This window comes from Arctopsyche grandis, chromosome 3 (genome assembly GCF_051622035.1).
Source record: "Arctopsyche grandis isolate Sample6627 chromosome 3, ASM5162203v2, whole genome shotgun sequence".
In the NCBI taxonomy this organism is placed as follows: domain Eukaryota; kingdom Metazoa; phylum Arthropoda; class Insecta; order Trichoptera; family Hydropsychidae; genus Arctopsyche; species Arctopsyche grandis.
The window spans coordinates 34220224-34244388 of record NC_135357.1 but is presented as its reverse complement, the minus strand read 5'-3'; the positions used below and the strand labels follow the sequence as shown (position 1 = coordinate 34244388).

The 24165-nt window shown below is 34.8% G+C and overlaps 3 protein-coding genes across 3 annotated transcripts in view; 2 read left to right on the top strand and 1 right to left on the bottom strand.

Moving 5' to 3' along the window:
* Positions 1–24165, bottom strand: part of LOC143910030 (uncharacterized) — a 49705-nt gene extending 25540 nt beyond the window's left edge. Inside the window, exons 1-5 of the mRNA XM_077428368.1 lie at positions 24108–24165; positions 23855–23993; positions 22550–22619; positions 17771–17856; positions 9358–17699 (exon numbers count right to left, since the gene is read on the bottom strand). Coding sequence (XP_077284494.1) covers positions 9358–17603 — 8246 coding nt within the window. The 5' untranslated portion in view covers positions 17604–17699; positions 17771–17856; positions 22550–22619; positions 23855–23993; positions 24108–24165. The remainder of the gene's footprint in view (positions 1–9357; positions 17700–17770; positions 17857–22549; positions 22620–23854; positions 23994–24107) is intronic.
* LOC143910033 (uncharacterized) lies at positions 31–3160 on the top strand. The gene is made up of 2 exons (XM_077428372.1): positions 31–84; positions 1920–3160. Exons 1-2 carry the CDS (start codon positions 31–33, stop codon positions 2226–2228), a joined length of 363 nt encoding a protein of 120 aa, XP_077284498.1. The 3' UTR covers positions 2229–3160.
* LOC143910032 (uncharacterized) lies at positions 4302–6572 on the top strand. The gene is made up of 7 exons (XM_077428371.1): positions 4302–4332; positions 4409–4546; positions 4616–4753; positions 4843–4980; positions 5850–5984; positions 6062–6205; positions 6316–6572. The coding sequence occupies exons 1-7, from the start codon at positions 4302–4304 to the stop codon at positions 6438–6440; spliced, it is 849 nt and encodes a 282-aa protein (XP_077284497.1). The 3' UTR covers positions 6441–6572.

The window sequence follows — 24165 nt, the reverse complement described above, 5'->3', positions numbered from 1 at the left end:
CCACTCGAAATAAAGGGCTAGTGTTGCCCTATGGGACGATGGGGAGAACGTTGCGTTACACGTAGAATATATTTTTACAATTGTGTGATTAGGATAAATATATATTAGAATAGTATGTATCAAATTAGCTAACTAGCTTAGATTATATAAAAAAAAAATGGTACAGATAGACAGACACACAGAATAGCGATATTATGCATATATATGATGTGATTATTTATTTTATTTTATCAGGGGTGCCGAAGGCATCGGGGGCGTTGGGGGCGCCGGAGGCGTCAGCGGCGCTGAGGCCGAAGGCATCGGGGGCGCTGGGGGCACCAAAGGCGTCGGCGGTGCTGGGGGCGAAGGCCCCGGAGCGACGGAAGCGCCGGGGGCGAAGGCCCCGGGGTGCCGGAGGCGTCGGCGATGCACAAAACGTAATTCGTAATTTGTCATTCGTAATTCGTGCATCAATTTCTTTCCGAAACCAGTCGATTCAATATCTTTAACTTTATTTTTATTCGAGTTTCAATTCCTTTTCGAAACCACCCGTTGAAATCAACGGCTCCAACACTAGTCTAATATATAATTTGGAAAGAGACTTTGTATGTATCCTTCGTTCGTTCGTTGGTTCGTCGTCCGTAGATCGGTGACGTCATCGATCACGCGATTCGTTTTATTACTTTATCTATGTACGTAGTAACAATAGATGAAGTTTTGTGATCATGCGAAAATTCGAACTCGAGATTTTGACTGATTCAAACTCAGAATCGATCACTGATCACGTTTTCATGATCTAGAAAAAATGTGTGTGTGTGTGTATTTCGGGGATATTTTTAACACCGTTAGTCCTATCGAACTGAAACTTAGTATCGGTTAATGAAATTCTTATCGACACGTCGTAATTTTTTTTCAAATTTTTAAGTTGACCGGAAATGGTACCTCCCCTTATAGGTGTCCTCTTTTTTTTAAGTTTTTGAATTCAATTATCTCCCAAACCACTAACTGAATCAGACTGAATTTTTTTTAAATATGATAGAAATAATAATTTTTATAACCTTATATTTTTTAAATATTTCTATCTGAACCGGAAGTAGTACTTTTACTCTAGAGAATCGAGGTTTTTTATGTTTTTCTCAGAAACCTTTTGGTTTATTGAACTGAAATTTCATATCTAAAAGTTTAAGCTTAATACCAAGTTATATATAAAAAATTTTCGATTCAATAGTTTCATGGGGCCCCGCCAGGGGCACCACAAGGGGCGCAGCATCATGGGGCCCCGAAGAAGCCGCTGCCTTATGGAGCTCAGCCACATGGGGCCCCGAAGGGGGCGCAGTCTTATGGGGCTCAGCCGCATGGGGCCCCGAAGGGGGCGCATTATTATGGGGCTCAGCCGCATGGGGCTCCGAAGGAGGCGCAGGGGGGCGCAGCCTCATGGGGCGCAGCCTTATGGGGCGCAGTCTTATGGGGCGCAGCCTTATTTTGCCCAAAAGGGGTGCACAGTTGATGATTATTTAGAATTTTGTAAAAGAAGATGCTATCTAAGAATGTACGTCTTGCATGCAAAAAATGTAGTTTATGTCTTGTCGTTCTCTCTTCATAATCTTTGCACAGGTAATCTGTACGATAGTCCAATGAATTAAGAAATCGAATTGAATGATCCTAGCAATTATTAGAAGTAAATGGCAGCGTCATTGGGGATATAAAAGGTTCTCTGTAATGTCACAATGTTCTTATATTTCAACTTGAAAATTCAAGTGGCTAATAACTATATGTGATGTATCCTGATTAATAACTGCAGCATTTCTCCTATTGATAGATCTTTCTGAACAAATTTTCAACTTTATTTTTAATTTTTGAACATGAATCAGTATTGATTTTCAAACTTCGAACATCATCTGATTATTGACATAAGATTTAAAAGTCGATATAACTTTCAGGGTCGTCACATCAGTGTGTCTAGAAGAGTTGTGCCACCAAAGTTTGATCCGTCCGGAGACGGTGGAGCACTGAGCCGGGTATGTGATACAGAAAAGACTTTCCGCATGGAGTGCAACACTTGCGTGTACAGCTTGGACGTCACAGGTTACTCGTGCACCAAGAACAAGTGTCCAGAGTTTGATGCTACCGGAGATGGTGGTGCTCTAACCAAGGTTTGCACGCCGGAGCACAAGTTCAAGCGGGGTTGCAACAACTGTGAGTGCAACTTGGACGGCACAGATTATGTGTGCACCAAGAGGAAGTGTTAAAAATATATATATGCAGCGGTGTTGATGATATATCGAGAGTACTTGTGGTTAAATTATGCTGTTGGAATGTACAGGGATAAAATATCGCCATACACTTTCTTAAAAATTCATTTATTCAGTATGATTTACATAAATTATCCAATAACTAATTGCTTCAAAGATAATTAAATTTAATAAAGAAGCATATTTTTATAGAATATTCAATGATTTCATATAAGTTTAATGTTGATTTCATATAAGTTCATGTTTATTTTTCTTTTAACCTTGATATGATGTTGTTTTTATACTGCTTTTATCAATTTTAAAACCTACTGTATATTTTGAAAATCACACAAAAAATGAGATCAAACTCAAGATAAGGATCACACTAAGACAAATCTATTGTCAAAAGTTATAAACCAGATCCAAAGACTGCTTGCATGGTCCAAAAACATTTATTGAAAATTGAAAATATCACAGTAAATATAAATGTTTTTGTTTGTTTTCTTCAGTTTAAAAAAGCTATTGTAATATATCTAAATCACATAAAAATAAGGATCATATACATATAAACAAATTCATTATCTAAAGTTCTAATCCACATCTAGATATAGCTTTTATAATTCAAAATAAAAAGTAGTGCAATTTATGTATGCTTTATATGAACATACATACATATATCAAAATTTACATTGTTTAATTGAAATTATCTGGTTTTTATTTAATTTCTGTATTAAAATGTATTTTATCCCACTTTCATTTCAATGGCATCAATTATTGAAATTATAATATTACATTTAATTTTTAGGTTATGGGAACAAACAAAATATGGCAAACAATATATTGATATTTGATTTGATTAATATTATAATACACATTGTTATTCGAAAATGTATTGTATGTAGATAATATAAGACATGAAATTTTGGAAATATAAATATACATAGTAAAAGTGTTTTAAAAATATATGATTAAGTTTGTTAATTTCTTAAAATATGCACAGACTCTATGAACTTATATGTACATACATATGTTGTGTTTTGCATTTAAATGTTTCAATTGAATTTTAAAGGGGGATCAGCCTCTCGCTAAAAAATGTCAACCAGGAGAAGAGTTCAGGATAGACTGCAACACTTGCTTGTGTACAAACGATGGTTTAGATTTCACATGTACCAGGACAGAGTGTGGGAAAGCTGCGACGAGAAAAAGAGGTTAGTTTATATTAATAAAATAGAACGCTATATACAATGTATGCATGTAGGTTGTTCAATTTTCATTATTAAACAATTATGGTATAAATATGAGTATACATAAATGTACATATATTAGAGTTATTCATTGTTTAAATTGAAAAGATTTTATTGAGAAATGCAATCGATGCATACGTAACAAACAGAGTGCAATTTGCAGTAGAAAAACGTGCTCTTTGAATAATGAAGCTCATGAAAAGAGAGATCAGTAGACAGTGCTTTATCTGAGTGCATCACTTCTGCATATTGCCGATATTGAAGATGCTTTAGTTTTATAACATGAACATCATTTTATAATGGTTCATATTAATTTATAACCCTTTGAACATTTTCTATTTTATTTGTTCTTTAATTTCAGATGTTGATTCACCGGACTTCACATGTGAGCCAGGATCTGTCTTTATAAACGATTGTAATCGTTGCACTTGTCATATAAGTGGAAAACGTGCTGCATGCACTAGAAAGTTATGTCTTCCCCGCGAAAAACGTGAAACTGGTAATTACATATTGTTTTTATCATATATTTCCATCTGGGATCAGGTCTGGTATTGGAAATGAAAGTTTATTTTATCAAGAAGGTCTCCATTACAGCTAATAAGAAATAATTGCTATTTAAATAAATATGAAAAGAGTACACACATATACATATTATAAAAATTTTTATAAATGGTTATTCTTCCCAAATAATTTCTTTTTTATATTCACATATTTTTTTATATCGACAAATGTTTATATTTTAGCAGTTAACACACCTGGTTTCAATTGTGAGCCCGGAAAATCTTTCAAAAGCGACTGCAATACATGTAAATGTCATGAAAGTGGAAAATTTGCCGCATGTACGTTGATGGCTTGTCCACCTAAAAATCAAGCAATAGGTGATTATAATTAGCCTATATGTTAAATACTGCGATTATTCAAACATTTACTATCATATTTTTTATAAAATTACAGATGTCTTCTCTCCGGACTTCACTTCCGAGCCGGGAACAGTTTTCCTGAACGATTGTAATCGTTGCGTTTGTGATTTAAATGGAAAACAAGCTGCTTGTACGAGAAGAGCATGTCTTCCAAGAGAGAGGAGAGCAATAGGTTTTTATAATCAGACGATATGCACAAATTATTTAAACATTTGCAATTACATTTTTCATGAAATTTCAGATGTCTTCTCACCGGACTTCACATGTGAGCCAGGATCAGTTTTCAATAACGATTGCAATCGTTGTACCTGTGATGCAAGTGGAAAACGAGCTGCTTGTACGAGGAGAGCGTGTCTTCCACGTGAAAAACGATCAATTGGTAAATACATTTAATTGTACTTTATTAAGAACATTAAGATGTGTTAACGATTTGAACCTTTAACTATTTTATTAATTCTTTAACTTCAGATGTCGACTCACCGGATTTCACATGTGAGCCAGGATCTGTCTTTATGAACGATTGCAATCGTTGCACTTGTCATATAAGTGGAAAACTTGCTGCTTGCACTAGAAAGTTATGTCTTCCCCGCGAAAAACGTGAAACTGGTAATTACATATACTTTTTATCATATATTTCCATCGGAGATGAGACTTGGTATTGGAAATTAGAGTGTACAGACGCCAGGCGTTCTCAATCGAGAAGCCACCTGGACGTGATGTTCGTAGAGCTCGTAGTAAAGCGTGGCGTGGCTTCCCTCATGGTGCCCGCGGATCGTCATCTGTGGTCTGGTCTCTGCTGATGGCTCGGCTCTCTGTCTCTCTCTCTCGTACAGTGTGCGTATGTGTGAGTGTGATGCGGGGAGACGGAAAATGGTGCGAGATTTATATAATGAAAACAGGTTGTAAATCTGTATGTGAGCAACTGTATTTTAAGTTTAAACGTATAGAGAGCAAGCAGGGGGGAAGGAGGGGGGGGGGAGTTCGTATACAAAGAACACGTGTCTGAGTTGTCTGCCTTCGTGACGAAGACAGACCAGGCTTCCTCAATTCACCCGGGACGAATAATGGAGCTGGTCTCCAAGTATCATCAAACATCACCAGTCTCGAATTGGTGATTCGGGATCAAGGAAGCGAGCCGCTTAGAAGCAGTGTTCAAGCGGCGACGGTTGGAGCGGAAGTGTCAGTGGCGGCTGACCAGTGCGGTCAGCACCAAAAAACATAGGACAACTCGTGGGTCGTAAGGCCACGAAAGCCAACCATACGGCAATTGGTCTGAACATAGAGTTTATTTTATCGAAAGTTTCCAAAACAACCAGTAAGAAAGAGTTCTCATTTTAATGTAAAAAAACAATAAACATATGTTGCAAATCATCTCGAGTGATTTTGATAAGAGTTTCCATAAAATTTTATTATAAGTATTCCTAATGTTTTTATCATTATATATGTATGTATAAATGACAAATGTGTATATTTAGCTGTAAACGCTCCTGATTTCACTTGTGAGCCTGGAAAATCTTTCAAAAGCGACTGCAATACATGCACATGTCATGAAAGTGGAAAATTTGCCGCATGTACGTTGAAAGCTTGTCCACGTGAAAAGCGAGCAATAGGTGATTTAAATTAGACCAAATTTTAGAATACCCCGATTGTTTAAACATTTACTATTGTATTTTTTAAAAACTTTAAGATGTCTTCTCAACGGACTTTACTTGCGAGCCGGGATCAGTTTTCATGAACGATTGCAATCGTTGTACTTGTGATGCAAATGGAAAACGAGCAGCTTGTATGAGAAGAGCGTGCCCTCCCAGAGAGAAGAGAGGTACTTCTGAATGTAATATTAATATTCTTGTACATAATATCTAATATATTATTGAATTTTACATATAAAACACGTAAGGGAACGTAGATGTAAGTTTCAAAAGACGTTTTACATTGTTTCAGCTGTTAACGGGCCGGGATACCGTTGCACTCCCGGTGATCAATTCAAAGACGAATGCAACGATTGCACGTGCTCTGCAGACGGCAAAAGTGCTTTTTGCTCGTTAAACTTGTGTACGAATTCATAGTATGCAAAAAAGCAACCACAATAAGTTAAACATTTAAACTCTTTAGCAAAAAGAAAAAAAATGTCCAAGATCAAGAAATCTCTTTGGTATTAAAACTAATTAATGTAAATTATATTTAGATTATATCTACTATAATTAAAGTTCTGTAATGTGTAAGAGATATAAGTAAATAATAATAAACAAAAACCATGTCTGGTTTCAAAAGTGCGAGCTTTACAAACTATACCAAACGACAACTTCTTATTTATTCGTATAAAATAATGTATGTAGATAAAATACAATGTACGCCCGCTGAATTTTGTTCTCCACATACGATTTCGTTGTAAATTAAGAATACATTTATATGTTAGATGTAATAAATATAAATATATAAATACTATTTTGTTTCTATCCCAACACTTACATAAATACACAAAGTATAAGATTTAGAATTAATTGTTTACAACAAGTAGACATTAGAATTGAATTAAATATGCTGCAAATCAATCCATTGTACATATATCATTAGTCGACATAAAATAATAAATAATCAAACTGATAATGTTCAAAATTGAAAAGTAAGACATGGTGAGTGATGTTAATTAAACTATTATTATATTGAAGGTCAAACTTGGCATAAAAATAAATAATAACACATTACATAACATAAAAAACGCATTTTATTTAATTAAAATACAAAAATATTTAACAAAATAAACAAAGTAGAACTTAAAAGTAGTATTTAATATTTATTTCATATCGTTCTTCGATATCTAAATATAATCATTACGATTCCTCTTTCATTTTGATCCGTGGATGAAAACCACTACAATTTATGATTCAGGTGCTATCAAAATATATGTATGTATATCAAAAAACATTTTCGTTGGTAACTTTTTGCCGGTAGACAATATAAATAAAAAATTACAAATATCATTTTCCCTCAGCTCCGATTTAACTTATACATACGTACTTATACATATGAATATACTATATATTTTATTTTACATACATAGATATGTATACCGGGAAGGCTTGACAGGAAGACTGGGACGAAAACAAATTAAACCCCTAAGCAAAAAATGTATAAAAAATTAAATAAACCCCAGCTTGAACCCGTTCTGGTTGTATTCCTCAACCAATAATTAATAATAATACAGGATCTATAGTTCTTTCAAAACATAAATAAAAATGAGATTAATCAATTCTAGAAAATTAATTTTAAAAAATACAGCATTTTTATTACATAAATCAATGTTTTTCGAGAAGCTGAAGAATATGAAACAATTAATTAGTTAATTAATCCATTGAGGCATCTATGAATTTTAGATTTGTACATATTTTTTACAATAATTTACAATATATTTCATTTTATGTTATTTTACATATATACATATATACCAGGAAGGCTTGACAGGAAGACCTCAATGCGCCTTCCTAGACAATAAACTACAAACAATGCAGCATTTTTATTACATAAATCACTGTATTACAAACAACTGAACAACATGAAATTAACAATTAATTAATTAATCCATTTTAAAATCTATGGATTTTATACTTCTACATATTTTTTACAAATTGTAAATACAATAAATACAGAAGATTTTGTGACAGCAGGTAGGATGATTTTTTTGCCAATTTTGAGGTACCGTTTCAACAGTGATCAGATAAAATTGGCAAACTCTGATAAGAAACGATCGACTTGGAGTCACAAATATCCAAGTCTAACGAGCAGTATAGCGGGATCGAAAACAATAATCATTTGGTGTAAACATACACGTTACCACTGAGCCATATTGCTGACTAATACATTCACTTACAATAAAATAGATTTGTATTTTTTTACATGCATAGTATTATACATACGTACATTAGTGTAAGTATGTATAATACAGCGTTTTTTATTTGTTACATAATATAAAAAACATTATAAATTAAAAATATATTCGTTCCATTAAAACAAAATCAAAGTTAAAATCCGATAAACATATAATAAAAATTCGTACAATTAAAAAAAATAGTACAATGGAAAACTAAATGTTATAATATGGATCGATTATTTAAATTTTCCAATAGCAAATTCATTCACACAATTCAAATAAATTCATCCACTAGCAAAAAATAACAATTCAAACCAACAGAAACATTATTAATGCTGTGTTCTTAATCAGGTATGAGCTGAAAATTGATAATAAATATTTCGAAGTTGATATGTACATATGTCATTTTTCAAGCACGCAATATTTAGATTTTATATTGCTTTAGATTCTTTATTATATTTAATAAGCAGTAAAATACAATTAATCATAAAGAATAAAATGGAGAATATTCAGATAAATCTTATTCAAATCAATTTGATTGAGATGAATCTGATTCAGATGAATCCGATTCAAATAAATTTGATCCACATTTTTCATGTCCATTATTTTTATCTAAATGGGAATCTTTTTCTACAAAAATCTTGATGATTTCCTCATTTCCATAGTCATTAGCAAGGTCAAGTGGTGATTTTCCTTGGCAATTGATGGCATTAATGTCGCCCCCATGGCGTAAAAGTGACTCTACAAAAAAAGGCGAACCACATTGAACTGCGAAATGTAGAGGGGTTTGGCCATCGCTATCCGACACATTAGGATAGCCCCGTTTTCTAATAAGATTCCAATAGATTTCTTACAATCAAAATACGGACCAGATAAGTCATATAAGCTCAAACACAAGCAGATTTCTCTCAAACTAGTATAATATATATGTACGAGCTAATGAACCGTTGGTTATAAATGTTTTTCGATCAAAATTTTCCCATTTTTTTTAATTCAATAAACGCTTGTTCAATCTGTGCGTAATTCTTCAAAGTAAAAATCAGTCGTGTGCATCCTTCGTTATCTCTCAAGTTCACGTCGATTTCTGAAGAATAATGAGGGATAGTTTTTTCTACATTCCTTTATCAGCAAAGTTGACATTTGCACCCTCTTCTAGAAGTATACTACAGATGTTTTTATTGTTATTCCTCATTGCCCAATAAAGTGGAGTTTTTCCTTTGCCATCGGCAACGTTGACATTTGCACCCTCTTCTAGAAGTATACGACAGATGTTTTCATTTCCATTCCCCACTGCCCAATGAAGTGGAGTTTTTCCTTTGCCATCGGCAACGTTGACATTTGCACCCTCTTCTAGAAGTATACGACAGATGTTTTCATTTCCATTCCCCACTGCCCAATGAAGTGGAGTTTTTCCTTTGCCATCGGCAACGTTGACATTTGCACCCTCTTCTAGAAGTATACGACAGATGTTTTCATTTCCATTCCTCATTGCCCAAAGAAGTGGAGTATTTCCTTCGCCATCGGCAACGTTGACATTTGCACCCTTTTCTATAAGTATACGACAGATGTTTTCATTTCCATTCCTCATTGCCCAAAGAAGTGGAGTTTTTCCTTCGCCATCGGCAACGTTGACATTTGCACCCTTTTCTATAAGTATAAGAAAGATGTTTTCATTTGTATTCCTCACTGCCCAATGAAGTGGAGTATTTGCTTCGCCATCGGCAACGTTGACATTTGCACTCTTTTCTATAAGTATACGACAGATGTTTTCATTTCCATTCCTCATTGCCCAATGAAGTGGAGTTTTTCCTTCGCCATCGGCAACGTTGACATTTGCACCCTTTTCTATAAGTATAAGAAAGATGTTTTCATTTGTATTCCTCACTGCCCAATGAAGTGGAGTATTTGCTTCGCCATCGGCAACGTTGACATTTGCACTCTTTTCTATAAGTATACGACAGATGTTTGCATTTTTATTCCTCGTTGCCCAATGAAGTGGAGTATTTCCTTCGCCATCGGCAACGTTGACATTTGCACTCTTTTCTATAAGTATACGACAGATGTTTTCATTTTTATTCCTCGTTGCCCAATGAAGTGGAGTATTTCCTTTGCCATCGGCAACGTTGACATTTGCACTCTTTTCTATAAGTATACGACAGATGTTTTCATTTCCATTCCTCATTGCCCAATGAAGTGGAGTTTTTCCTTTGCCATCGGCAACGTTGACATTTGCACCCTTTTCTATAAGTATAAGAAAGATGTTTTCATTTGTATTCCTCACTGCCCAATGAAGTGGAGTATTTGCTTCGCCATCGGCAACGTTGACATTTGCACTCTTTTCTATAAGTATACGACAGATGTTTTCATTTCCATTCCTGATTGCCCAATGAAAGGGAGTTTTTCCTTCGCCATCGGCAACGTTGACATTTGCACCCTTTTCTATAAGTATAAGAAAGATGTTTTCATTTGTATTCCTCACTGCCCAATGAAGTGGAGTATTTCCTTCGCCATCGACAACGTTGACATTTGCACTCTTTTCTATAAGTATACGACAGATGTTTTCATTTTTATTCTTCGTTGCCCAATGAAGTGGAGTATTTCCTTCGCCATCGGCAACGTTGACATTTGCACCCTTTTCTATAAGTATACGACAGATGTTTTCATTTTCCTTCGCCACTGCATCATGAAGTGGAGTATTTCCTTCGCCATCGGCAACGTTGACATTTGCACCCTTTACTATAAGTATACGACAGATGTTTTCATTTCCATTCCTCATTGCCCAATGAAAGGGAGTTTTTCCTTCGCCATCGGCAACGTTGACATTTGCACCCTTTTCTATAAGTATAAGAAAGATGTTTTCATTTGTATTCCTCATTGCCCAATGAAGTGGAGTATTTCCTTCGCCATCGGCAACGTTGACATTTGCACTCTTTTCTATAAGTATACGACAGATGTTTTCATTTCCATTCCTGATTGCCCAATGAAAGGGAGTTTTTCCTTCGCCATCGGCAACGTTGACATTTGCACCCTTTTCTATAAGTATAAGAAAGATGTTTTCATTTGTATTCCTCACTGCCCAATGAAGTGGAGTATTTCCTTCGCCATCGACAACGTTGACATTTGCACTCTTTTCTATAAGTATACGACAGATGTTTTCATTTTTATTCTTCGTTGCCCAATGAAGTGGAGTATTTCCTTCGCCATCGACAACGTTGACATTTGCACCCTCTTCTAGAAGTATACGACAGATGTTTTTATTTTCATTCCACACTGCCCAATGAAGTGGAGTTTTTCCTTTGCCATCGGCAACGTTGACATTTGCACCCTTTTCTATAAGTATACGACAGATGTTTACATTTTTATTCTTCGTTGCCCAATGAAGTGGAGTTTTTCCTTTGCCATCGGCAACGTTGACATTTGCACCCTTTTCTATAAGTATACGACAGATGTTTACATTTTTATTCTTCGTTGCCCAATGAAGTGGAGTTTTTCCTTTGCCATCGGCAACGTTGACATTTGCACCCTTTTCTATAAGTATACGACAGATGTTTACATTTTTATTCTTCGTTGCCCAATGAAGTGGAGTTTTTCCTTTGCCATCGGCAACGTTGACATTTGCACCCTTTTCTATAAGTATACGACAGATGTTTACATTTTTATTCTTCGTTGCCCAATGAAGTGGAGTTTTTCCTTCGCCATCGGCAACGTTGACATTTGCACCCTTTTCTATAAGTATAAGAAAGATGTTTTCATTTGTATTCCTCACTGCCCAATGAAGTGGAGTATTTCCTTCGCCATCGACAACGTTGACATTTGCACCCTCTTCTAGAAGTATACGACAGATGTTTTTATTTTCATTCCATACTACCCAATGAAGTGGAGTTTTTCCTTTGCCATCGGCAACGTTGACATTTGCACCCTTTTCTATAAGTATAAGAAAGATGTTTTCATTTGTATTCCTCACTGCCCAATGAAGTGGAGTATTTCCTTCGCCATCGACAACGTTGACATTTGCACTCTTTTCTATAAGTATACGACAGATGTTTTCATTTTTATTCTTCGTTGCCCAATGAAGTGGAGTATTTCCTTCGCCATCGACAACGTTGACATTTGCACCCTCTTCTAGAAGTATACGACAGATGTTTTTATTTTCATTCCATACTACCCAATGAAGTGGAGTTTTTCCTTTGCCATCGGCAACGTTGACATTTGCACCCTTTTCTATAAGTATAAGAAAGATGTTTTCATTTGTATTCCTCACTGCCCAATGAAGTGGAGTATTTCCTTCGCCATCGACAACGTTGACATTTGCACTCTTTTCTATAAGTATACGACAGATGTTTTCATTTTTATTCTTCGTTGCCCAATGAAGTGGAGTATTTCCTTCGCCATCGACAACGTTGACATTTGCACCCTCTTCTAGAAGTATACGACAGATGTTTTTATTTTCATTCCATACTACCCAATGAAGTGGAGTTTTTCCTTTGCCATCGGCAACGTTGACATTTGCACCCTTTTCTATAAGTATAAGAAAGATGTTTTCATTTGTATTCCTCACTGCCCAATGAAGTGGAGTATTTCCTTCGCCATCGACAACGTTGACATTTGCACTCTTTTCTATAAGTATACGACAGATGTTTTCATTTTTATTCCTCGTTGCCCAATGAAGTGGAGTATTTCCTTTGCCATCGGCAACGTTGACATTTGCACTCTTTTCTATAAGTATACGACAGATGTTTTCATTTCCATTCCTCATTGCCCAATGAAGTGGAGTTTTTCCTTCGCCATCGGCAACGTTGACATTTGCACCCTTTTCTATAAGTATAAGAAAGATGTTTTCATTTGTATTCCTCACTGCCCAATGAAGTGGAGTATTTGCTTCGCCATCGGCAACGTTGACATTTGCACTCTTTTCTATAAGTATACGACAGATGTTTGCATTTTTATTCCCCGCTGCCCAATGAAGTGGAGTATTTCCTTTGCCATCGGCAACGTCGACATTTGCACCATTTTCTATAAGTATACGACAGATGTTTTCATTTTTATTCTTCGTTGCCCAATGAAGTGGAGTTTTTCCTTCGCCATCGGCAACGTTGACATTTGCACCCTTTTCTATAAGTATACGACAGATGTTTTCATTTTCCTTCGCCACTGCATCATGAAGTGGAGTTTTTCCTTCGCCATCGGCAACGTTGACATTTGCACCCTTTTCTATAAGTATACGACAGATGTTTTCATTTTCCTTCGCCACTGCATCATGAAGTGGAGTATTTCCTTCGCCATCGGCAACGTTGACATTTGCACCCTTTTCTATAAGTATACGACAGATGTTTTCATTTTCCTTCGCCACTGCATCATGAAGTGGAGTATTTCCTTCGCCATCGACAACGTTGACATTTGCACTCTTTTCTATAAGTATACGACAGATGTTTTCATTTTTATTCTTCGTTGCCCAATGAAGTGGAGTATTTCCTTCGCCATCGGCAACGTTGACATTTGCACCCTTTTCTATAAGTATAAGAAAGATGTTTTCATTTGTATTCCTCACTGCCCAATGAAGTGGAGTATTTCCTTCGCCATCGGCAACGTTGACATTTGCACCCTCTTCTAGAAGTATACGACAGATGTTTTTATTTTCATACCACACTGCCCAATGAAGTGGAGTTTTTCCTTTGCCATCGGCAACGTTGACATTTGCACCCTTTTCTATAAGTATAAGAAAGATGTTTTCATTTGTATTCCTCACTGCCCAATGAAGTGGAGTATTTCCTTCGCCATCGGCAACGTTGACATTTGCACCATTTTCTATAAGTATACGACAGATGTTTTCATTTTTATTCTTCGTTGCCCTATGAAGTGGAGTATTTCCTTCGCCATCGGCAACGTTGACATTTGCACTCTTTTCTATAAGTATACGACAGATGTTTGCATTTTTATTCTTCGTTGCCCAATGAAGTGGAGTTTTTCCTTCGCCATCGGCAACGTTGACATTTGCACTCTTTTCTATAAGTATACGACAGATGTTTTCATTTTTATCTTTCGTTGCCCAATGAAGTGGAGTCGTTCCTTTGCCATCGGCAACGTCGACATTTGCACCATTTTCTATAAGCATACGACAGACCATTTCATTTCCATTCTCCACTGCGTAATGAAGTGGAGTTTTTCCATACCTGTCAATGGTTCTTACACTTTTATTTATTAAAAACTTAATAGCATTTACTTTTCCTTCATGTATTGCATAATAAAAAGGTGTCTGGTTTTTTGTGTCACAAATATCTACATCGAATTTAGACTTTATCAGCAGTTCCATGACTTCAACATTGTCGTTTGCAGCAGCGAAGTGTAAAATACTTTCTTCTTCGTTACCTAATTTCAATTCCAAATATCGGGGATTATTTTCACTTACAGCTTTTATAAGCTCTTCACACGATGTCATGTCTTTCTGGATAATCGCTTGTCTCAGTTTTGCGTGAAACATTAATTCGTCGTTGATATTTGGCATTAATGTAGTGACAACTTTTGGGTGGCCTTTTAGAACAGCAACATCTAATGCTGTTTCATTATAATGTCTATAATCAGCAAGCGTCTTGTCTTTACTGAACAGGAATTTAACTACTTCGTCATGACCATTGGATGCTGCAATATATAGTGATTCCTTTTTTAAATTAGCTCCCTTCTCAAGAAGATACTCGACAGATTTCTTATTGCCGTTTTTGATTGCCAAAGAAAGAGGTGAGTCAGACCAAAAATTTGTTTTATTAACACCAATATCTTTTTTATGTTTCCATATGTTTTCCATCGTTGTGCAGTCATCGCGATACGCTGCCAATAAATGCAATGGGCTGTTTCTAAATTCGCCATATTGTGATTCATCATAATAGTCCTCAATTAGCTGAGGATATTCACTCGAATATTCCCAGACACACACCGCGTGCTCCTCAAACCGTGTGTTATTTAATAAATCGAATGCAATTCGCAATACGTTTTCTTCTTCGTTTTTATTCTTTAAATTTAGTCTTGTCACTTTCTGAACGAGGCGATGAACGTATATTTTTCCGTCAGTCAGATTGATTAATGAGTAGTCGTCCAAAATTTCTGTTGCTTTTCTTATTTTAATATCCTCCTCTATTCTTGAAAACATTTCTTCAATTTGAATGTCTTCAGGCGAGAGGTAGGCTATAATATAAAATATTTTCAAAGCAAGATCTCCGAAATGAGGATCCTTTTGTATTTGATCCAGAGACAATTCCCACGTTACCCGTATTTTTTTATCATAAGAATGATCGGTTTGATCGTGGTCCGGTTCTATCAATAATTGTTGTTTATTCCGGAATAAACGTAAGTATTCTGCAATCGTAAATTTTGTCATTTTACTCCATTTGCCAGCTTCCTTATTTCTTATCTTTATATAACCAACACTCTGCTTGAGAGCCAACGGTAGTCTCCCCAATTCCTCCGTCAATTTCTTTACATCTTCTAAATTTTCCTGTTCTAAATTTTTGTTCACGTAATCAATAGCATCTTTTTCAGAAAACACTTCCAATGAAATCACTATAAAGTCTCCACTCTCTCCGCCGTCCCAATCTCTCCATCGGGATGTTATTAACGTGTATATATTTCTACTTCTTATGTTTCCTTGGAAAATGAAATCTTTCACGTCATTGTAATTCTCAACGTTGTCCAATATAATTAATGATTTTCGTTCATCGTTTTCTAGATAGCTATATACATCCTGAACTATTTCGTTAATATCTCTTTCTCGCTTCTCTCGTTCCTTTTCATCTTTAGAATTTTCTTTTCTAATCTCTATTTCTGTTTCTATTTTCAACTTTTTAGCCAACGATATGAAAGATTTAACGATATTTTCTGCTTTTTCACATTTTATCATCACAATAATATGATAAAATTCGGATTGAAGCTCTGCATATTTCACAGCTAGTGAGGTTTTCCCAATTCCTCCGAGTCCAGTGATTGCGGCTGATTGAGAAATGATCGTTGTCTTTCCGTTTTCTGTTAAGGCAGTGTGTAATTTTTGAAATTCTTCCGTTCGTCCAGTGAATGTTTTCACAGCACCAAATAACCCGAATGTTATTTGTTTTAATTGGACTTTTTCAATTTGTTTCAATGAGTTTATTTCTTTTAAAATTTTATTTGAACTGTCTTGAACTGTATTTATAATAATATCTTTGTTAGTAGTAGTTTCATTTTTTATTGTATCAGTTTTGGAATCCATTTTTTCACTTAAACTTTTAATTCTATTTTTAAAATCACCTCTAGTTTTTTCGCCTTCCTCTGTAATGCATTTTTTCAACTCGCTTTGAATCGATTTGATACGTTCTTCCACATCACCGATAATCATATCATAGTGTATTTTGTTTTCACTCTTTGTGAATTCCCTATTGTTTTCGAATTCTTTCTTCAAATCTTCAAGTATCTCTAATTGTCTTCTTCGGCCGAAAGCTTCATCATCGTCATTAATTTTTCCTAATATCGTTTCTTCCTGATGTATATATGTTGAATCAGCAGTATATTGGAAGATGAATTTGGGTGCATCTACAATTCCATATTCCTTTTCTAAAATTTCACCATCTAGAAGTCGACGATAAAAGTAAGTCTTACAATCCGATTGCTTACGTTCGTAATATTGAAATCCACCGTCATTTTCTTTGACGACTCCAGATCGTTCGTACATGTTTTCTATGTTCCAATCCATCTCTAGATTATCTGCTTTGTATTTTATATCAAACCTAGTTGTTATTCCTAACTTTCCAGTCGGAACCTTGTGGATTAATCCTTTCTTTGATTTTCCAAATATGACATTTAATGCTTCTAAATTTTTCTTGGGCAATTCCTTTTCTTTTTTACTTTCTATGACGAAATTCATGAATCTGTGAGCCGCGTCCTTTCCAAGTCTTTTCATGGCTGGACGAGATCCGTGTTTAGTGGTGGCTCCCATGAATTGGCGCTCAAAGCTTCTGAACACTTCTGTCCCAATTTTGACGAACAAAACCCTCAATTCCTGTTTGTATTTCCGAACACTGTAAACGAGATCAGCATACGAGTAGCTTTTCATTTTGTAGTATATTTCAAACGGAATCCTAAGAGGTTCTTTCAAATGTTTTGCTACGCCATCAATACCGGTAAAATACGTAGCACTTAATCCAATAGCCTCGGCAATCACGGTTGGATATTTGCCAGATTTTCTTTTATTATTCTCTAAAATATCGTAGTGGAGTTCCAGTGTAGTTTCAACCTCACTTACAAAATAATTCACGAAATTAAATAAGCGATCCTCAAATGATCCTCCATCATTAATTTCGATGCCACCAATCATCTTGGTAGTGTTCGAAGTGGAAGCCATTATAAGTTGGACGAATTAGAACGAAGATATGCTTAGTTTTAAATTTTAATTCTTATATGGCACTGAGGCGGGGCAAATATCAAAGAAACAGTAGACCTGGAATAAAAAAAGAGTTAGTAAACTGTCACTTGGCGCTATCCTTAATTTGAAATTGGAAATCTGCTTACTTTTGAAATTAGCACAGACGAATGATGATGTCTTCGAGAGGAGTGGCAATGAATGAGGTGGGGCAAATATTGACGGAAAATTAGACCTGGAATAAAAAAGAACTATGTGATTCATTCGATTTTTTTGCGAAAATACAAATATATTTAATCAATTAAACTTCTTTTAATAATGTGATTTCCTTACAATAGCGCATTTTACAAATAAATTATTTATATTTTACATCGTACATATGTATGTATGTACATACATGCATAACTATATGAATAATTCGAAATACATTGAATTTCGAAAGTTTTTCGAAAGTTTTCGTAAGTGTTACACTTACCAATGCTAACATTTTCACTGCCACCAAATTTTATGATTTATATTCTTTATCATATTATATAAAGATAAAGATAAACCAGTTGCTCTTAGCTCATGGCAAAAATGTTCCGCTGTATATATGTACATTCGTACAATGTAAATGTTTTAATAGAAAAAAATTCGGATATAACCAACCCATGAAAAGCCCTGGTTTTAATTATACCAGTGAACATTTTAATGATCTAAAAAAATAATGGGTTCATCGGCTATACTGCTTCCCCCAAGTATTTTAAATATATAAATATTAATTTCATTTACCGAGATAATATGGAAATTAAATATTTCATCGCAAATTGAAATTAAATTCATGTCTAAATTCAATTTCAGGCCACTTTTTTTTATTTTTTGCGAAATAATAAAATAAACCTCTGGTTCCTCTAAATTGTTTCTATCTTTTTGAAATTTAATATTTATAATATGCATAATTTTGTCTTGTATAAATTTCCATAGATTTGCGCTCAATTTGTATCGAAAATGCTCTCATAACCGGTATGTTTTGTTTAACCATCGAATTTCGTTTTCTATACTTTCGTTTTATATTCCTCAAATATATAGATAATGTCGTGGGTTTATCACATCCGAATTTTTTATCGTTACCCCTTTCTGTGGCGTTACCCGTTTCACAGTCTAATATATAATTTCGAAAGATGTTTTGTATGTATGTTTGTTTGGTTCGTAAAATCCGTGACATTCAATTTAACAAAAAAACAAATGAATATTCAAATAAATTTAAATAAAATAAAACTATTCCAATAAGTTTAATCAAATGTTTACTATTAGATTATCCATGTTTAAGCGGTTTATATTACAAATACCGAGTGAAGCCGGGTAAAACCACTAGTATGCGTTAAAATAAAGTCATTTGTATAATTATAATAACAAACAACAACAATTGTCGTCGTAATCGTAATTGTAACTGAAGTCGGAACCGAAGTTGCTACCAAAGTCGGAACCGAAGTGAAACCGGAACTGAAATAGGAATTTGGAACCGGTACTGAATTATGAATCTGAAACCGAAACTAAAATAGGGATCCGGAATTAGATCTGAAATAAGAATCGGGAATCGGAAGTGAAATAAGAATCTGGAACTGGAACTAAAATAGGAATCGAGATTCGAAAATGAAATGGAAATCCGGAAATGGAACTGAAATACGAATCCGGAACCGGAACTGAAACTGGAAACAAAACCAGAAACGTCATACGAGGGATATGTATTCTTTTAGTTTCTGGCCTAATAATGAAAAAACAAATATTTGGTTTCATTGTTAAGTGTAAAAAAAAATTGTAGCATAAACGTCTTCAGAACGCTTTGCTTACAATAACTTATTCTTTTGTTTACATGGACTTCATATAGCTGTCATAAAATAAATTCATAGCTGTCATAAAATAAATTCATAGCTGTCATAAAATAAATTCATAGCTGTCATAAAATGGAATTAATACGTGAAAATTCTCGTGCGACTATTTTTCATAACTTTCGACGTGGATTATCAAGGCAAGAATGCATCGATGAACTCAGTTCTTTATATGGCGATAAAGTACCATCCTACAGTACCGTGAAAAACTGGTTTAACGAATTAAATCGTGGGTGCAGTTCGCTATTCTTCAAAAAATCTATTGATAACTGGCTTGCCTCGATAAAATAAACGAATTTTTGTTATTAATCCACAAGAATAGTCGAAATATAATTTTTCTAAGTGGAATTTTATTTAATTCTCATATAAATACAATTTAATATATTATCCCCATTAATTCAATTCAGATTCGTGTAAATACGAGTAAATAATAGTACGAGACGTTAACTCGCAATTTTAACGATTTAAAATTCAGCACACTTCCAATTCAGCGCCTCCTTCGGAGCCCCATGCGGCTGCGCTCCATAAAGCTGCGCCCCATGAGGCTGCGCCCCATAAGACTGCGCCCCATAAGGCTGCGCTCCATAGAGCTGCGCCCCATGAGGCTGCGCCCTCCTACGCCCCCTTCGGGGCCCCATGGGGCTGCGCCCCCCTGCACCCCCTTCGGGGCCTCATGCGGCTGGGCTCCATAAGGCGGGCGCCCCATAAGGCAGCGCCCCATAAGGCTGCGGCCCCTTCGGGGCCCCAGCCTTATGGGATCCATTGTTATCCATTGAATCGAAAAAAATCAAATCGGCGCCTATGGATCGAAAAAAAAAAAAAATCGAATCACGTGTTCGATGACGTCACCGATCTACGCCGATCATCACCATAGCTTTGGAGAACCGTAAGGTGCCTAATAAAGACATTCAAGCTATTCTGAACCAAGAGGGTATCGATATTTCCACGAGGACGATGCAACGTAGATCTCGTGAAGTTAACGTCAAGAGCCGAACTCCCATAAAAAAGCCAAAATTGACACCAACGATGAAAAAAAGCTCAGGAACATCAGCAATGGACTGTTGATGATTAGAAAAAGGTATTGTTTAAATATTAATATTAAACTAAAAAATACTTATAACCTCCTATGTACTAATTTTTCATTCATTTTAGGTTTGTTTCTCTGACGAAACAATTCTAAGGACAATGACAGATGTTGTCCAATACATCAGAAGACGACCTTCCGAGAAGCTGAGCGACGAATGCACCATTCAAACAACAAAATATAATGCATCTGTATGGTGTGGTCCGTTATTAGCGGAAAAGGGGCTGGACCCATAAGGGTCTGGACCCGTACATTGGGGCAGGATCAATACAAAAAAAATTTGTTGAACGTATTTTCGCCTTATTTTGAATCAGAGGGGATGAATGCACATAATTACATTTTTATGCAAGATGTCACACGGCCACAAAAATTAACAACTAGCTGACCACAAAAAATATTCGAATTTTGTTATGGCCAGGTAATTCACCGGATTTAAATCCGATTGAAAATTGTAGGGGGTATTAAAAAGTATTTTTTATAACAGCCCTAATACTACGTTAGATAACTTAAAAGAAAAAATAATAGATACATGGAAAAATAATTCAAAAATCAAAAAAACAATACAGTCATGCATAGAGATCAATTCGGGCTGTTATAACAAATAGGGGAGGGACAACTAAATATTAAGTTAATTACAGTTTTTTTTTTGTAAATATTATTGATGAATATATTATGCGTGTATAATAAAAAGTTTTGTTTCATTTCCTGTTCTAAAATTTAACAAAATCGACAAAAAACGAGTTTTACGCTAGTGGTAAGGACTTCCTGTCGTGGGTCTGTAGAATATTTCGAAAAACAATAAAACCAATTGCGATGGAAGATATTTGTTTTTTCATTATTAGGCCAGAAACTTAAGAGGGCTGTACACCTGAAACCTTAATTTTGTTACCGTTCCTTTCTTCGATATATATATTGAGTGCACGTATATATTGAGTGAATGCGACAATATATATCAATATATATATTAAGTGAATGCGACAGTTGCGCTTTGACCAGATAAAACGTATTTTAAATTGACAAAATCGAGGTTTCGTATTTTACTATTTTCTCCTCCAAAACTGGACCAATTTTTAAAAAAATTTCATCATCGGTATAATAAAAATACTTTCTGTGCATCTATTGGCGTATTTTTTTTAAAATCGACCGTTAAATAAGCACGCTGGACTCGTTTCGTGGGTGTAAAAAAGAGGCGATTTTATAGATGTTTGGCGGCTCCTAGCTCATATAAAAAATAATTAATCAAAAAAATAAAACGATAGATGCACCTCAATGGTGGATATCCATAGCATATTAAAAAATAATTTCTCTAGTGCCATAATTGAGGAAGGGAGTAGTATAGTACGTTTGTATGGACAAGGCACTGCTGTCCAGCCCTCTTAAAGAGCAACCCTGGATAATCGATATAATTAATCTGATAATTCTAAAATTAGTTTTTTTGAATGTCTGAATATTTGTCGATGCATTCGCAAATAAATACACATGGCACGCCGAAAACTCGCACGTCAATTTAGAGCACGACAATTCAGCGCATGGACTATTCAGTGCACGGAAAATTCAGCGCAAAATCATTTTTTTCATAAAAACTGAATGATTGGCCGCAAAAACTTATAATAGTGTAACGTGGGGGTGAAGTGGGTGGCTTTGACTGAACATAGTCCGCCACTGGATATAATCAATTTAAAATAGATACATATGTATGTATGTATGTATCTGTGGGGGGGGGGGGGAATTTTTAGCCAGCGTAGCGTTGTCATGAACAAATAAAGTAATCATTCATATCGATATTTTTTAATTGTAGCTTATCGCGAAGAAACTTTAAATTGAGATATGAACTCGTATTATATTCGCCATGTTACAAAAATCGAATAAAAATAATTCATTACATATATATGTACACACATAAATACACACATACATACATCCCTTGCGTTATATTACATTACATATGATAATTTGTAATATAGATTGGTACATACCTCGATGTGAAGCTCCTACATACGTTCCTAGACAAGATTTCAAATGCGTTGTATTTGTTGAAGTTTGAATCTAAAACAAATATAAATAAAATGTATTTTTCGAAAGTAGTTCTTCAGCACATACAAATATACCAAATAAAATTTTAATTGATCATCATATTTACAAACATACAAATACGTTGAGAAGCATATACATATACATATATTTAAAGTTATAATATATATAATATAATACATACTTCAATGAATTATTTAACGTTGACTGAATGTTCACTTTTCAAAGCTTTTTATCATTGATTAATTGCGATTTGTACTTGAGTGTATCTTAATATTATATACAAAAATAAAGGGAAGTTTGTTTTTAAAAAACTATTTTTTAGCAGTTTTTATTTTCTAATTTTTAGTTTACAAATTAATTTAATTGTTAATTGATTTGAAATTTATGAAATATATGACTGACGTCTAATTATTACCTAGAAGTGTCAAATGTGTGCCGAGAGTTTTGGCCGTAAAAGCAATATGGATCCATATTTCGATCGACAAGGATATCGATAACATTATGAACACTTTGAGTGAACTAATTAGTTTTTTTATATAATATAACTATATATAAATTATTATTTTGAATAAAAATACCAATAATTTTATTTTATTACCATCATCTATGTTTTTACTACCGCCATCTATGTATAAAATCAATGACTACAGCAGCAGTTTCCAAACTGGGAGGCGCAGACTGTTGCCAGGGGAGGCGCCATAACTTTTTAATAAAAAAATAATTTTCATACCATAATATCTACAAATAAATAAAACTTCATATCGTAGCTTAACAGTAAAAAAGTGTTTGTAAAGCTGTGTACTGATATGGAAGCTAATTATACCTCAATTTTGTATTATTGTGAAATTCGCTCGTGAAATCTCGTGCAAAAATGATTCAAGGGGTGTTTGAACTCAAAGAAGAAATAGCAACCTTTCTCGAAGAAAACCAACTTGAAGAGTCACTGACATATTACATATTTAATTTTCTTCACAATCGTCGGCTTCTTCGTCATTACTCTTTTCATATTGATTTTGTGTATTTATTTTATAAAAAAATATGTACACGAATAATATTCGAATAGTTGATGAAATATTCGAATAACGAATGGCTCAAAGTTGTCGGGCCCGCTAAGTTGCTAAGCCCGCTAAGTTGCTAAGCCCGCTAAGTTGTCGGGCGTCATCCCTTCCATTATATTATATACCATATTTTTACTGTACATATGTACATATATCATATGAAAATTTGTACTATAGATAGGTACATACCTTGATGTGAAGCTCCTACGTTGAGCTGTCCGCTGAGTTGTCGTGCGCTGAGTTGACCGCTGAGTTGTCTGCGCCGAAAGATCAACAAGGTCAGTCAGGTCAGAAAGTTGACGTGCGCTGAGTTGTCGGGTGCCCAATTCTTCAGCACATACAAATATACCAAATGAAATTTTAATTGATCATCATATTTACAAAAATACAAATACGTTTAGAAGCATATGTATTTTAAGTTATAATATAATATAATACATACCTCAGTGAGTTATTTAACATACACTGAATGTTCACTCTTCAAAGCTATCTTTATCACT

Coding starts and splice junctions, on each gene's coding strand:
- LOC143910032 (XM_077428371.1), top strand. CDS start 4,302: ATGGCTTGTCCACCTAAAAATCAAGCAATAG. Junction 4,754..4,842: donor ACGTGAAAAACGATCAATTG/GTAAATACATTT, acceptor CTTTAACTTCAG/ATGTCGACTCACCGGATTTC. Junction 5,985..6,061: donor ACGTGAAAAGCGAGCAATAG/GTGATTTAAATT, acceptor AAAAACTTTAAG/ATGTCTTCTCAACGGACTTT.
- LOC143910033 (XM_077428372.1), top strand. CDS start 31: ATGGGACGATGGGGAGAACGTTGCGTTACACGTAGAATATATTTTTAC. Junction 85..1,919: donor GAATATATTTTTACAATTGT/GTGATTAGGATA, acceptor TATAACTTTCAG/GGTCGTCACATCAGTGTGTC.